At 62.0% G+C, this 14,799-nt stretch overlaps 3 protein-coding genes across 4 annotated transcripts in view; 2 read left to right on the forward strand and 1 right to left on the reverse strand.

The window, feature by feature from the left end:
* Positions 1–2,126, forward strand: part of QPRT (quinolinate phosphoribosyltransferase) — a 2,713-nt gene extending 587 nt beyond the window's left edge. Inside the window, exons 3-6 of one of the 2 annotated variants that reach the window (XM_029913040.1) lie at positions 177–317; positions 805–1,365; positions 1,593–1,724; positions 1,808–2,126. In XM_029913040.1, coding sequence (XP_029768900.1) covers positions 177–317; positions 805–1,365; positions 1,593–1,724; positions 1,808–2,020 — 1,047 coding nt within the window. In that variant the 3' untranslated portion in view covers positions 2,021–2,126. Of the gene's footprint in view, positions 1–176; positions 318–489; positions 569–804; positions 1,366–1,592; positions 1,725–1,807 lie in introns of those variants that run through there. The other variant, XM_024216774.1, reaches the window with a different exon arrangement.
* Positions 2,127–2,913: 787 nt separating this feature from the next.
* On the reverse strand, positions 2,914–7,582 carry MYLPF (myosin light chain, phosphorylatable, fast skeletal muscle). Its single transcript, XM_024216772.1, has 7 exons — positions 7,476–7,582; positions 5,580–5,669; positions 4,761–4,836; positions 4,497–4,601; positions 3,841–3,919; positions 3,513–3,561; positions 2,914–3,324 (listed from the first exon to the last, which is right to left on the reverse strand). Exons 1-7 carry the CDS (start codon positions 7,476–7,478, stop codon positions 3,220–3,222), a joined length of 507 nt encoding a protein of 168 aa, XP_024072540.1. The 5' UTR covers positions 7,479–7,582; the 3' UTR covers positions 2,914–3,219.
* Positions 7,583–10,486: 2,904 nt separating this feature from the next.
* The window catches only part of TBC1D10B (TBC1 domain family member 10B), a 9,212-nt gene continuing 4,899 nt past the window's right edge, over positions 10,487–14,799 (forward strand). Inside the window, exons 1-4 of the mRNA XM_024216778.3 lie at positions 10,487–11,360; positions 13,817–13,916; positions 14,381–14,488; positions 14,583–14,689. Coding sequence (XP_024072546.1) covers positions 10,825–11,360; positions 13,817–13,916; positions 14,381–14,488; positions 14,583–14,689 — 851 coding nt within the window. The 5' untranslated portion in view covers positions 10,487–10,824. The remainder of the gene's footprint in view (positions 11,361–13,816; positions 13,917–14,380; positions 14,489–14,582; positions 14,690–14,799) is intronic.

A 14,799-nucleotide genomic window follows, 5' to 3' on the forward strand; every position in this document is an offset into this window, starting at 1 on the left:
GGGGGCTGGGCACATGGGGTCCCCTTGCCTGGTGCTGGGATGCGGCTGGCTCTGGGGCGCGGGGGTGGGGGGGTGGTTGGGCACACGGGGACCCCTTGCCCGGCGCTGGGACGCGGCCCTTCTCGGGGGGAAGCCGTTTATACTCTGTGTGAAGTGCATCCTAGGTGTTTTCTCAGACCCCTGCCCTGCCTGGCCAGTCCCACCTCCTGGCCAGCCCCTCCCACACCCCTGCTCCTTCCACGCCGGGAAGTGTGTCCTGCTCCAGCTCTCTGTCCAGCTGCCCCTGGCTCCCGGACTCCACCGAGTGGCAGTGGCAGGTAAGATCCCTCCCGCTCAGGGGGTCCCCGGCCCCCCAGGCCCGGGAGCTCGGGGTCCGTGGCAGTGGAGTGGGAATTCTTCTGCCCTGTTTGTTTGCTCTGGGACAGATTGGGATGGACTTTGCCATGTGCTGGGGGAGGGAGTTTGCTGCAGACAGGCTGGGGGCGGAGGGAGAGACGCAGACAGGATCCTGGGGTGGCGGGAAGAGCTGGGAGTGAACCCCTTCTCTGTCTTCCCTCGTGGAATGGGGGTGAGGGGACCCAGGCGTCCAGGGGAAAAGGGGGAGCAGGCGGTGCTGGGGGTGCTGGCTTTGAGGGGAGCTCCCGGCCACTCCAGCCCCGGCCTCTCCCAGCAGGGTTGCACTGGCTCTGGGCACAGTTCCTCTATTCCTCCACTCGGTGGTGCCATAAAGATGCCCCGCCTTGTAGGAGCAGCATACGCTCTGGTATGTCTTCTCCCCAATGCTTCTATGGTTTCCCGTTGCAGACCGACGCCATGACCTCCCGCCTGGATCTCTCCCACCTCCTCCCGCCCCCCCGCTTGCGCCAGCTGGTCCGGGACTGGCTCCAAGAGGATGCCCCGGCCTTCGACCCCGCCGGCTGCGCAGTAGGGGAAGGCCCAGAGCGCGCTGTCCTCCTCTGCAAGTCTCCTGGGGTGTTGGCTGGCTGCCCCTTCTTTGATGCCGTCTTTACCGAGCTGGGCTGCACCGTGGAGTGGTTCCAGCCCGAGGGGGCCTGGCTGGAGCCCGTGGCCCGCGTGGCCGAAGTCCGCGGCAAAGCCCGCCACCTCTTGCTCGGGGAGAGGACTGCCCTGAATTGCCTGGGACGGTGCAGCGGGGTGGCCACGGCCGCGGGACGGGCCTGCCGGCTGGCGCGGGAGGCCGGCTGGCACGGGCAAGTGGCTGGGACGAGGAAGACCACGCCAGGTTTCAGGCTGGCCGAGAAGTACGCCCTGCTGGTGGGGGGAGCTTCGGGCCACCGCTACGACTTGGGCAGTCTCGTCATGCTGAAGGATAACCACGTCTGGGCGGCGGGAGGAATTGCCCAGGTAAGGGGGTGGCCCTGGGAGTACTGTGGGGGGGTGTCTCCTACCTGGATGCCTGGGTCCCATTACCCCTCCCAGTCTCTGGGAGCGCAGTGGGGCCCCCTAGGGGAGCCATCACAGATGCCTGGATCCCATCTCCATCTCTGGGAGTACTGGGGGGCCGGGGGAGGGTGTCTCCTACCCGGACGCCTGGGTCCCATTCCCTGCCTGAACTCTCTCTCCGCCTCCAGGCCATCCAGGAAGCCCAGCGGGTGGCTGGCTTTCATCTGAAGCTGGAGGTGGAGTGTCGTTCGCTGGAAGAGGCCCTGGAAGCCGCAGGGGCCGGATCTGACATGGTCATGCTAGATAACTTCTCCCCGGAGGTACCAGGGAGTCTGGGGGCTAGCGGGTGGGGTGGGGGGACCTGTAGCCCCTTCCCTTATAACCCTGCCCTTTGTCCCTCTAGGATTTGCATCCTGCCGCCAGCGCGCTGAAAGCCGCCCATCCCCGGGTGATGGTGGAAGCCAGCGGGGGGATCTCGGAGGAGAATATCTCCCAATTCTTCGGCCCATGTATAGACGTCCTTTCTCTGGGATGCCTCACCCAGTCGGCCCGAGCTGTGGATTTTTCCCTCAAAATCTGTCGGGAGACGCCGGTCCAGAGAGATTTTGCCTTCTAAGACCATAAGCCCCAATTTTCAGGGCAGAGTGTGAAATTTTAGCTCAGTGAAATCAAAGGTCAGGGAGTTTCACAGATTAACAGATAAAAATTTCTAGTTTCTTCCATGTCTAATATGCTGTCTTGATTTTCTCACTTTGCATCTTTCCTAAGAACCATCAGACACTACATTTCCTGAACTGGGAATGAAATTTTAAGCTCTGTAAACTCATGTGGTGGGGAGTTCCACTGGCTACTGGTTAAAATCAAATTCCTTCTGAAATGTGCTACCTTAATTTGCCCAATATAATTCTGTCCTAAGATGTATCACATGCTACATTTTCTAAGCCATGTGTGAAATTTTATCTCAACAAAATTGTGTGTCAGGGAGTTCCAGAGATTAATTGATACAATTATTTCATATGTTCCCTCTAAGATGTGCTGTCTTGATCTGTGCACTTTAATTTTACCTTAAGAGCCATCACATTCTATTTTTCTAAAGACACATGTGTAGTTTTAGCTCCCTAAAATCATGTGGCAGAGTGTTCCACAGATTAATGTCTAAAATCATCTCATATCTTTCCCCTGAAATGTACTGTCTTGATTTTACATTTTTGAATTGCTCCTAAGAACCATCACGTCCCAAATTTCCTGAGCTGTGTGTGAAATTGTAACTCCATGAAATCATGTGGCAGGGCATTCCATAGGTTAACAGATAAAAGTATCTAATTTCTTCATTCCAAAACCTGCTGTGACATCCTGACCTGACTGAAGTTATAGGAAAACAAACACAGACTTCAGTGGGGCCAGGATTTCAACCACTGCCACTTCATTAGCCCACCTTGATCCCTATCTAAACAGCCACTGTGTCCCACTCCAGAAGCAGTCGCAACAGGACAGACCAGGACACCGAGAGAGTTAAAAACAGGTTTCCTCATCTTTATTGAGACTTTTTTTTTCTCAATTCTTGACACGGGTCCTGATCAGTTTCTTAAGACTCTGGCTGCAGGGTGGGGAAGGGCAAGGTTGTGGGGTCCCAGCTCCCCACCCCAAAATCATAATAAATAAGAGTGGCGTCTGCAGTTTGGGGGTCCAAAACTGAAGCTGATTTGGCGTCATGTGGGGGAGATGCCCCCAACCTGGGGGGTGTGGGTGGATGGGAACCCACAGCGCCAGCCCCCTGGATGGGGGGGCAGGGGAATTTGGGTAGGCCTGATGGATTTACTCCCCTTCTTTGTCTTCACCGTGTGTAATGACGTAGCAGATGTTCTTGTAGTCCACGTTGCCGGCCACATCTGGAGGAAAAGCTGACCACATGTTCTTGATCTGGGGGGGGGGGACAGGAGCAAGAGGGGAGTTAAAATTGGGGTGACCCCACCCCCAAAGCTAGGGTCTGTGCCCCTCGATCCCAGACCCCACCCACTGCTGCTGTGGGAGGGATCAGGTTGGATGGGATGATCTGGGGGGGATGGGTTTGTATTGGGGTTCAGGGGGGTCACCCCCAAATTTCTCACCTCTTCCGGGGTGAATCTGTCGCACTGGGTGGTCAGAAGTTCTTCCAGGCTGCGAGGGGGGAAGAGAGAGAGTGGCGATCAGACACCCCAAATTCTGGGGAGACACCCCTGATTTCTCAGCCCTGGCGTACCCCCCCAACACCCCACACCCTGGGGAGAGCGCCCTCTGCTGGGGAGACCCCCCCCTCCCTGTGCGCTCTCAGGGCCGGGGTCACTCCTAGCACCCCATGCCCCGGGGAGACCCCCACACCCACCCCTAGCGCCCCCTGCCCCGGGGAGACCCCCACACTCACCCCCAGCGCCCCCTGCTGGGGACAGGGATACTCACAACTGCTTCTTGATGGTGCCTTTGGCCTCGCTGTCCAGCACCTTGAACGCCCCCATGATCACGTCCTCGGGGTCAGCACCTGGGGGGGCGGAGAGGGCGAGAATTGGGGGGTTGGGGCGTACCAATGGGGAAGTGAATGGGGGGGATGGGATGGGGCAGTAATGGGACATACCAATGGGGAGGGAATGGGAGGATGGGATGTACCAATAGGGGAGAGGCTAAGGGGGGATGGGATGGGGCGGTAATGGGACATACCAATGGGGAGGGAATGGGAGGATGGGAGGTACCAATGCATAGCAGGCTGGGGAGCATGATGGGAAGTACCAATGGGTAGTGGGTTGGGTGGAATGGGATGTACCAATGGGGTTGTGATTGGGGGGATGGGATGTACCAATGGGTAAGAGGGAGCAGGATGGGTATGTGATTGGGGGGGGGTGAGGATGTGTCAGAGGTTGGGGGAGAAAAGATGGAGACATACGCAGGGGGAGGAAATGGGGATGTACCAAGGGGGAGCAGGATGAGAGGAGATGGGGATGTACCAAGGAGGACATAATGGGGGGTTATGGGAATGTACCAAGGGGATGGGGGCATACCAAAGGGGAGCTCGATGAGGGGAGAGGGGGATGTACCAAGCAGGATGCGGGGGAGTCACTCACCCTTGAGCTTCTCCCCAAACATGGTGAGGAAGACGGTGAAGTTGATGGGGCCGCTGGCTTCCTTAATCATGGCCTCCAGCTCCTCGTTCTTCACGTTCAGGCGCCCTGCCAATGGGGGGGAGGGTTATAAAGTGTGCGGGGGGAATCCCATCCCCCCCTCCTGGAACAGGTCCCTCCCTGCCCACATAGACCCCACTTCCCTTGGAATGGCCCCTCCCACCCCAGAGAAGCCCCTCCCACCATGGTCTGGCCCCGCCTCTTTACCCATGGCAGCGAATGTGTCTCTCAGGTCTTCCTTGTCGATGATGCCATCTCTGTTCTGGTCAATGACGGTGAAGGCCTAAGTGGGAGAGGAGCAAAGGATCATGGGAATGGAGAGATGCCAAGGGCCGTATAGATCTCTGCAGCCCGGCCTCCCCCCACTGCCCCCCCTTGCAGCTGTTCCCCCGGAGACACCTGTCACCCAGCCCCCGTTCCCGGCTCCTCGGGGACGGAAGGAACGCCAGGAATCCCCGTCTGGCGGCGTGCCCCCGTCCCGATGCAGCCCCCCTCCCGTGGGGGACAGGTGCTGCATGCCGGAGGAGCTGACGAGCTCTCCAGAGACGGGGGGGGGGGGGGAGGAAGCTACCCCCCAGCAAAGATGGAGCTGCCCCATTGGCACCCCTCCCTTCCCCAATTCCACGTCTCCAGGGATTTCCTTGTAAGGCGCCTCCAACCCCAATCACAGATGTTGTGTCTCCACCCTCCGGCCCCCAAAATAGACGTCCGGCCCTCGGGATCCGGGGAAGGAAACGGCCCCGTCTGTGCCGGGAGGGATGGGAGCTGGGGAGACGGCCGCCCCCAGGGAGAAGGACGCAGCGGGGAGGCGTCTCTCTGTCGGATCGGGCGAGGCGGGGTCATTTCGGGGAGTCGTGGGAGCGAGGAGGACTTGGGGAGACGGAGCCCTGGACCCCACCCTAGAGCATCAAGGTTTGGTGGGATGATCCCGCCCCCCAGAGACAGGGGACTAGACTGGAGGGGCCAATCTTACCCCCCACCCTCACCCCTCCCTGCCCTTTATCCACCCTACCTCCTCCTCCTCACCTCTTTGAACTCCTGGATTTGGGTTTGGTCAAACATAGAGAAGACATTGGAGCTGCCTTCGGCTGCCTTCCTCTTCGCCTTCTTGGGTGCCTGGGGTTTTTTTGGGGGGAGGGAGGGAGTGGAGGGGAAGAAAAGCAGACAGGCCGTGCCATGAGCCACCATGCCCTCCCCCCGCCCCCAGAGCTGAGCCCTGGACATAGGTCTGGTGCCCCATATCACCCTCATCCTCCCTGTCTGTGATCAGTGGGTGCAGAGCCCAAGAGATGGACTGGGGGAGCTCTTGGGGTGAACTTAGAGAAGTGGGGGTTATTGGAGGTGCATGGGAGCTAGCGAGGGAATTGGGGTGCAGTGTGCAATATTGGGGGGCTAGAAGGAGGTGCAGGGGAGATATGGGTGGAATTGTGGTGCATAGGGGGGACATTGAGAGGTGTATGGGAGTTATTGGGGGTGCATGAGAATTACTGGGATGTGCACAGGCGTTAGTGGGGAAATTGGGGTGCACAGCAGTTATTGTGGAATATATTGGAGTTAGTGGGGAAAATAGGGGTACATATGAGTTATTGGGGTGCATGGGAGTTAGTGGGGGAAATAGGATGTACAGCAGTTAGTGGGGGCACATGGAAATTGGGGTGAATGGGAGTTAGTGGGGGAAATGGGGGTGCATGGGGAAACACCTGTTAAGCAATGCAAGTGGGGGGCCTCAGCTGTGTTTAGGGGCAGTTATGAGATGGGGTGTCTATTGGTGAGGGGGTAACAGTCCCCCAATGGATAACAAGGCTATCCCAGTTTTTTTCCCTTGGGGGAGCTGGCCCTAAGTCAAAGGTGGGGTGTTTTTGCCGAGGCTAGAGGAGAGGTTTGGGCTCCCCAAGAGTCTAGCCCTAGGGTTGGAAGATACTCCAGGGACACAGATTCTGCTGCCCCCCCAATACACATGAGGGATTAATTTTTGGCTCTGTGCTCCCCCCCCAGATGGGGCCACCATGGCTCAGTTGGGTGTCGGGACCCAGATGACCCCACAGTCTCAGCGATGGGAGGGCGGTGGAAGGGGACAGAGATCCGGTCGGGATGGGGTCTCAAGCGCCGTCTGTCTGTGCATCGGACTCCATCTCTCCCCCCTCCATGCCCAGAGCACCCTTATGGCATGGGGAAATCGCGGGGGAAGGGACCCGGCTAGAAGTGACCCCCAAAACCTGCAGGAGAGTAGGACATGCCTGAGCCATCTTAGGGGGATGCCTGGAGATGGACAGGTGCAGGAGGAAGGGGGCGTGGGGGGATGGATGGGTAGATAGAGATGAGGGGGGACAGATAGATGACTGGGATGGATAGATGGATGGCTAGATAGGGGGTGTATGGATCTAGAGAGAGAGGAGTGGGGGGATGGGGCTAGAGAGATAGAGGAGTGTATGTGGGGATGGATAGATAGAGTGTACAGGGATAGATGGATGGATGAGAGGGGTTTATGGGGATAGATTAGATAGAGGAGGTGTATGGGGATAGATAGATAGATAGATAGATAGATAGATAGATAGATAGGGATGAATAGGGATAGAGAGATAGAGGGGGTGGGTGGGGATAGATAGATAGAGGGGGTGGATGGAGATAGATAGATAGATAGATAGATAGATAGAGAGGGTAGATGGGGATAAATAGATAGATGGGCTGGATGGGATAGATAGATAGATAGATAGATAGAGGGGGTGGATGGGGATAGGTAGGTAGGTAGGTAGGGTGTGTGTGTGTGGGGACAGATATATCGATTGATCCCCTGGTAATTTCTCTCCACACTGTAGCTTTCCACAGGCGGGTCCGAGTGTTCCAAAGCCGCGGCGTGTATGTGTGGGGGTCTCAGTTCAATTCCCCGGGGTCCGTCCGTCTGCCTGTGTCCGTCTCACTTACCATCTCCTCTCAGCGGGCGGGCGCAGCTGTTGGGAGGTCTCTGCTGGCGGGGGAAGCTGGGCAGGCTGGGGAGCCCTGCCAATCCCCCTGGGGTTATATAGAGCTCCTGGGGGGTGTCGGGGGGGTGACGTGCCAAGGGCTAACTATAGCAGCATCTTCAAGTTTGGCTCGGAGGAGCCCCGGGCTTGAAATAGATCCCGGCTGGGCCGCTCCTTTCTTGGAGAAAGGAGACAGGAGAGGTGGGATCCCTCCAGTCTGCTTGGCCCCCAGGCTGCCCCACATGACCCCCCATAGGGTCCCCCGACCCCATGTATTGCCCCAACATAGAGCCTGCCTCAGTCGATCCAGCTTCCCTGACCTGCTTCTGCCCCATTCACCCCCTCTGCTGCCCCTCGGGTGTCACCCCAATATTGGGCCCCACCTGCTCCCCACTGTCACCCCCAGTATGGGTCCCCCCTCTTTTGCATCATCTGCTGCCCCATGAGTCACATCTTTATGAATCCCCCTCTCTTGTCCCATCTGCTTCTCCTCTGTGTGTCACCCCAATAAGGATCCCCCTAAAAGCTCCAGATCTCATGCTCCTGCCCCATCTGCCCCCCATATGGGCCGCCCAGCTCTGCGTCTCCATGTGTGGCACCCCAATATGGACCCCCCTACAAGATCCAAGGCCCCCGTTCCTGAACTCTGAATCTCTCCTGTTGCTCTCATTTGTGTCACCCCAATAAGGGTCCCCACTATGGGGTGACCCCCATCCCACCCCACTGCTTGGCCTCTGTTTTGTATCTCCATGAGAGGGACACAGATGGAGGGAGAGATAAATAGAGGGATGTTGGGGGGATGGACAGACATGGCAGATCGCCTCTGGGTGGGAATGGGCTAGTGGGGTTTCCATGCCCTGGTGCAGGGACAGTGTGGGACTGTCCTGTGTGCGCCGTATCCCTCTCACTGTCCCTGGCTATCTGGGCATCCCGGAGAAAGTTTCCTTCTCAAGACGGGCGGCACCAGCTGTCTCCTCCGAGCCACCGACAACTTGGCAGCCCTCACGCCATCTGCCCAGCCCTGGGGTGGCCCTCCCCACCCCAATGGCACACCGATCCCTGGTTAGGGGCCAGCCTCGTGCCCCGCACCCAACACACACAGGGATCTACCACCTGCCCCCATGTGCCAAGGCTGGTACAGGGGAGGGGGGAGACCGAGCTGGATAAACTAGGTGGGATGGATTGAGGGGCAAGTTGACGGGGAGGGGAATCTTGTGCATAAGACCCTCCCACAATTCAGAGCTGCGCCTCCAATTCCAGAGCAGGCTGAATCTCCCTGCCAAAGGACTCTGCAAACAGGCTCCAAATGATGCAATGGCCATCCTTAGGGTCCAGAGTGAACACTCATGCAGGTGAAGGAGGGGCAACTGTGTGTTACGGTTATAAACGGTAAGCACAATCAGCTTTTTCGGGCTCCCTGTCCCACCCCGCACTCTCACCCCACTCCCCTCCCAGAGAACCCAGGCGTCCTGGCTCCCAGCCCCCCCTGCTCTAACCACTAGACCCCACTCCCCTCCCAGAGCCGGGGAGAGAACCCAGGCGTCCTGGCTCCCAGCCCCCCTGCTCTAACCACTAGACCCCACTCCCCTCCCAGAGCCAGGGAGAGAACCCAGGAGTCCTGGTTCCTTTCCCCGCCCCAGCTGGGCTAGCACCACTTGACCAAACTCCCAGAATCCTTTTCAACTCGGCCAACCCCCAGCCCCCTTCCCATTGGCTGCTGCTAGGCCCCTCCCCGCCTCCCTTCCCCATTGGCTGCTGCTGGGCCCCCTCCCCGCCTCCCTTCCCATTGGCTGCCCCTTCCGCCAGCCCCCCTCTCCTATTGGTTGAGACAACCGCCAATCAACCGCCCAACTGTCATCAACGGTCCCTTCCCCTTGGCGGAGTCCGCCCCATTCTGAGCTGCCCTCTCTTGGATGTCCATTTGTCGAGGAGCCTGCCACTCCCGCCCTAAGTCCGCGCTCATTGGCCCGAGGAGTCGCCGATCAGTTTCCCGCTCCGATGTTTTATTGGCCGGCAGACAAGGCGCTCGGGCCGCCCGTGAAAGCTGGAGGTGTCCCCGACACTGATTGGTTGAGCTGCGACCTTTCTTGCCGCTAATTGGCTGACATAACGCCGGTCCTCCTAGGATTGGTTAAATGTCGGGTTAGATCCGCTCCTTCCTCTCACAGGCCCGCCTCTCCTGTCTCTGTGTTGATTGGTTTAACCTCACCTTCCGATTGGGCGGCTGGGGCAATACCTCTGCTCTGATTGGCCACATCCCCACTGGTCCCGCCCCGTCGCCCCAGCCCTTCTCTCACCCGCCCTTCCTCTTTTGATCGCCATCTCCCCGATTGGCCGGAACCCCGACCTTCCTTGCCCTGACTGGCCCATCCGGGAGCCGCTCCCGCCCACTCGGACCCGCCCTCCCACAACCCTCCCCCACCTCCCCTCTAATTGGCTGGCCCGGTTGCCCTCCCGGCCTGGGATTGGCCGCCCTCCCACGTGGCACTGCCGGGCTGCGCGCGCAGCCTGGGGGGGGCACCCTGGCTTCTGGTTGCTGGATGCTCAGGCTGAGGCAGAGACCCAGCGAGGCTCCTGCCTCCACCCCCCTCCCCCATCACTGTAGCCCAGGCTTCGGTGGGGGCCACTAGGCCGCCCCCGCAGGGCCGGGGGGGGAGGAGCCCGCTGTCGCCATGGAGATGGGGGCTGGCGACGCCCCGTCGCCCCCGCCCCGGTACAACGCCCCCCGCTCGGTGCTCTACGCCGCCAAGATGAGCGCCATGGCGACGCCAACCCCGCTGGCACCCAGACCCCCGGCCACGGCGCCGGCGGCCTCGCCCGGGCCCGGGGGCAGCGCGGCGGCGGCTCAGGGCAGCGGGGCGGCGTCTCCGGCGGCTCGGGGCAGCGGGGCGGCGTCTCCGGCGGTGACGGGCAGCGGGGCAGCGTCTCCCACGGCGACAGGCAACCTGGCCGTATCTCCGGCGGCGGCGGGCAGCGGGGCGGCGTCTCCCACGGCGACAGGCAGCCCGGCCGTGGCGACGGGCAGCGGGGCGGCGGCGACAGGCAGCCCGGCCGTATCTCCGGCGGCGGCGGGCAGTGGGGCGGAGTCTCCCGGCACCGTGGCGGCAACTGGCACTGTGGCGGCATCTCCAGGCAACCTGGCGGCGTCTCCGGCAGCTACAGGCCATGTGGCGGCGTCTCTAGGCAACGCGACGGCGTCGCCGGGCAGCTTGGCACCGGCAACCGGCAGTGTGGCAGCGGCGACGAGCAGCGGGACGGCGTGTCCGGGGCCGACAGGCAACAGCACCAATCCGGTGGCGTCTCCTGTGGCAATGGCACCTGTAGGCACCATAGCGGCCACTACAGGGATGGTTTCCACAGAAACGATGCAGATGGCAGGGGTCGACGTGGTGATGGGTCCCAAGGAAACGGTCACCACAGTGGCAGCCTCTCCCACGCCGTCTCCCGCCATGGAAACCGCTGCCCCGCGCACCCCGGTGAAACCCCTCCCGGTGCCCTTCCCCTCGCCGGCCTTGGTGGTGGTGGCGCCCAGCCCGGTGGCGCCGGAGAAGAGCTCCCCCACTGCGACGGAGGGGCCTGCAGACCTGGTGTCCACCGCCTCCCAGGACATGGGGTCGCAGTCCAGCCTGGGTCCTGGAATCCCACCTCCCAGGCGCCCGCCGGCTCCAGACACCCTGAGTTACCTGGATTCAGTCAGCCTCATGTCGGGCACCTTGGAGTCCCTGAGTGGCCCCGGCTTCTTGGACGACGTCAGCTCCCTAGGCTCGGACTCGGAGATCAATGGCTTGGCCTACCGCAGAACAGACAAATATGGCTTCTTGGGGGGCAACCAGCACTCGGGGATGCCGTGAGTACCTGAGCTGCCCCCCGTCACGTTTGCTCTTTCCTCTCTAGGGGGCGCTGGCTCCGGTCTGGCGCCAGGGCAGGGGACTGGCTGGCTCACGGGGGTGGGAAATGGGACCCAGGCCCTTTCCCCTCTAGGGGGCACCAGCTCCCATCTGTTCCCAGGGTCAGACGGCCATTCCCCTCTGACCCCCATTCACAGTCCCCAGCAGGCAGCGAGTGTGTTGGGTCTCAGCCCAGATCCGCCCAGGGCCTGCGGTGCTGCCCGGTCCAGCCCTGGCAGCCTCAGCAGAGAGGCCGAGAGCTGTGGCGAGGGAGTGCCTGGAGCAGGGGTCTTTCCTGCTTTCCTGACCCATCCCTCTCCTGTGCCTTCCTCAGGCCTCAGCCTCCCCGCCCAGCCCCATCTCGCCCTGGGGGAGCCACGCCTGGAGCCTGTCCTTGGGAGTTTCTGTCCCTCCATCCCCCTCCCAGGCCGAAACAAAACTCCTAGGGAACTTGAGATCACTCCCCCGCCCGGCCCCCTCTCTCCACCCGGTCCTGCCTCCCCTCGCCCCCCACAAACTAGCCCTGGTCAGAGTCGGGGGGGGGAGGGCAGGAGCCGAGACCTGGCCCGCTCGGCACATGGGTGGCTTGACTGAAGCAGGTGTCTTTCCACGCTGGCTGGGGTCTAGCCCATCCCTGGGGCTCAGGGCCTGCCCCGCAATGCAGCCGAGTCCCTGGGGGCTGTGTGCTGGCCCAGGGGCGGGGAGGGGATGACTGGGTGGAGGAGTCATGGTGTTGGAAGCTAGGCCCAGGGGCTGATCTGGAGGCAGAGGAAACCGGGTTGGGGAGACCGAGGGGAGGGGAGAAAGCAAGATCAGATCGGCTGGGCCGAGCGGCTGATCCAGGCGGGGAAGGGAGCGGGGGGGGGAGACCAGGATGAGGGGCCAGATCAGAGGGGGTGCGGAGCGGAGCCTGGGCCTGTTAGGGAGGGACTGAGCGGGGGCTGGGGGAAGAGGTAGGGATATTGGGCCCAGGTATGGATATGGGGGGACACTTGGGTGTGTGTATGGGGCTTGGGTGGGGAGGGGCTGATGCTGGGGGGGGTAGACTGGGCCGATCTGTGGGGGGAGAGACTGGGCCTTGGGGGGGCTGGGCCGTGGGGGGCAGAGGCTGGGCCGTGGGATGGCTGGGCCGTGGGGGAGAGAGACTGGGCCGTGGGGAGGGGCTGATCCGTGCGGGGAGACAGACCCTCCAGACACAGCTCTGCAGTGGGGGGAGATGGCGTAGAAGGGGCATCTCCCCACTTCTCCCTCCCCCCCCCGTGCTCATGCAAACGCCCCCGCTTCCCTTCCTGAGTTTCTCAATGAGGCAGCCCCAAGCCACCACTTCCTGTTTCCCCTCCCTGCTCTTCCTGTTTCTCCGCCCTCCCCCCGCCCATCCACTCCCTACCCAGGTCCTGTGGAGTCCGAGCTCAGTCTGCCCCCCCCATATACCCCAGGGCCTCCTCCATGGACCGTTCTGCCCTTGGCCTGTCTGCTGAGGCTGCTGGGGGGCCTGGTCATCACCCATGGGGGGGGGGGAATGGAGAGGCTGGGGACGCATTGGCTGAGACCCAACAGACTCATCACATGCCAGGGCATCAGCTTGGGATAGCTTCCCCGGTTTTGATCTAGAGGGGAAAGGCTCCACGTCCCATTCCCCTTCCCCCTGAGCCAGCGGGTTCCCCGCCTGGGGCTGGGTCTCCCCCTTCGCACAGCTCAGGGAAGAGGACAGAGCAGCGGAAGAGGCGGGGGGCTGCTCGGGAAGCGGCAGCACAAGGTGTTTTGAAGCGGGAACTGAGAGCTCGGGGGCTGCTGCTGCGGGGCTGGAGCAGAGCCTCCCTGGCTCGATCTGCCGCAGAATCATTTCGGCCCCTCCATGTTTCCTTCTTCCTCCCGGGGGAATGGAAACTGGGCTGGTCTGTTTCACTCTGGGCCTTGTTAATTTCACTTCTCAGTCAAGCCCGCCCATCACATCCCTGGGATGGAGCTTTGGTAGAGCTGGGGGGCAGGGGAACCCAGGGCTGGGCTAGCAGGGGCTGAGAGTCAGGAGTGAGGGGCACCGGCAGAGCTGGGGGAGCCCAGGGCTGGGCTAGCAGGGGCTGCGGCTCAGGAGTGAGGGGCACCGGCAGGGCTGTGAGGGGAAGCCGAGGTCCCTATTATAATTACTAACAACCTAGATGGCTTGATCGGGCCCCAGTTCCCGTTGCAGGCTGGGAGCCGACGTACCCCAGCGGGGGTAGTCTCCTTTCTGCCACCCCGTCCCCTTCCGTGCCCTCCTCTGGGTGGGGAAGCTCCCAGCGCCACAGCCCCACTCTCCCTCCAGGGCACTGCTGTGGGGAAGCTCGCCCCGCTGGCAGTCCTCCCCTTGCTGTACCTGGCTGGTGGGGTGTGGCCGCGCTGTGTCTCTGATCCCCTCTTACCCCCCTCCCCCCCACAGGGAGAGCGCCATCCCGGTGGACGTGGCGCGGCAGCGGGAGCTCAAATGGCTCGATATGTTTTCCCATTGGGATAAATGGCTCTCGCGGCGATTCCAGAAGGTGAGTAGCTTCTGCAGCCCCGGCCTCACCTAGCAGGGAGCGCTGTGGGGAGGGGCGGGGTGCTGGCTGTAGGGGGAGCTTCTGGCTGCTCCAGCCCCGGCCTCACCTAGCAGGGAGCGCTGTGGGGAGGGGGCGGGGCGCTGGCTGTAGGGGGAGCTTCTGGCTGCTCCAGCCCCGGCCTGTCCCAGGAGGGGGTGCTGTGGGGAGGGGGGTGGGGGGCTGGCTGTGGGGGGAGCTCCCGGCTACTCTGGCCTCCCCCAGCAGGGGGCGCTGTGGCGAGGACGAGGGGCGCTGGCTGTGGGGGGAGCGCCCGGCCTGTCCCAGCAGGGGGCGCTGTGGGGCGGACGAGGGGCGCTGGCTCCCCCCCCAGCAGGGGGCGCTGTGGGGCGGACGAGGGGCGCTGGGTCCCTCCCCCCCAGCAGGGGGCGCTGCGCGGTGCGAACACGGCGGCTCTTGTTTGGCAGGTGAAGCTGCGCTGTCGGAAGGGGATCCCCTCGTCTCTCCGTGCCAAAGCCTGGCAGCTGCTGTCGAACAGCAAGGAGCTCCTGGAGCAGAACCCCAGCAAATTTGAGGTGCGTGGCCTCCCCCTCCGGGGTGGTTTTGGGGGGCAGGGAGAGGCGGGGGGGTGACGGGCAGAGTCTCACCCCCTGTTGCCGTGACTCCTAGGAGCTGGAGCGCCAGCCCGGGGACCCCAAGTGGCTGGATGTGATTGAAAAGGATCTGCACCGGCAGTTCCCCTTCCACGAGATGTTTGCCGCCAGGGGAGGCCATGGGTGAGTGACCGGGGGGAGCCTCCATTGCACCAGAACCTCCTAGTCCCTTTCCTGAGCTGGATCGGAGCCAGCGCCCCCTAGAGGGCAAGGCCTGTGTCCCATTCCCCATC

Source organism: Terrapene carolina, unplaced genomic scaffold, assembly GCF_002925995.2.
Source record: "Terrapene carolina triunguis isolate 2854851 unplaced genomic scaffold, T_m_triunguis-2.0 Scaffold423, whole genome shotgun sequence".
In the NCBI taxonomy this organism is placed as follows: domain Eukaryota; kingdom Metazoa; phylum Chordata; order Testudines; family Emydidae; genus Terrapene; species Terrapene triunguis.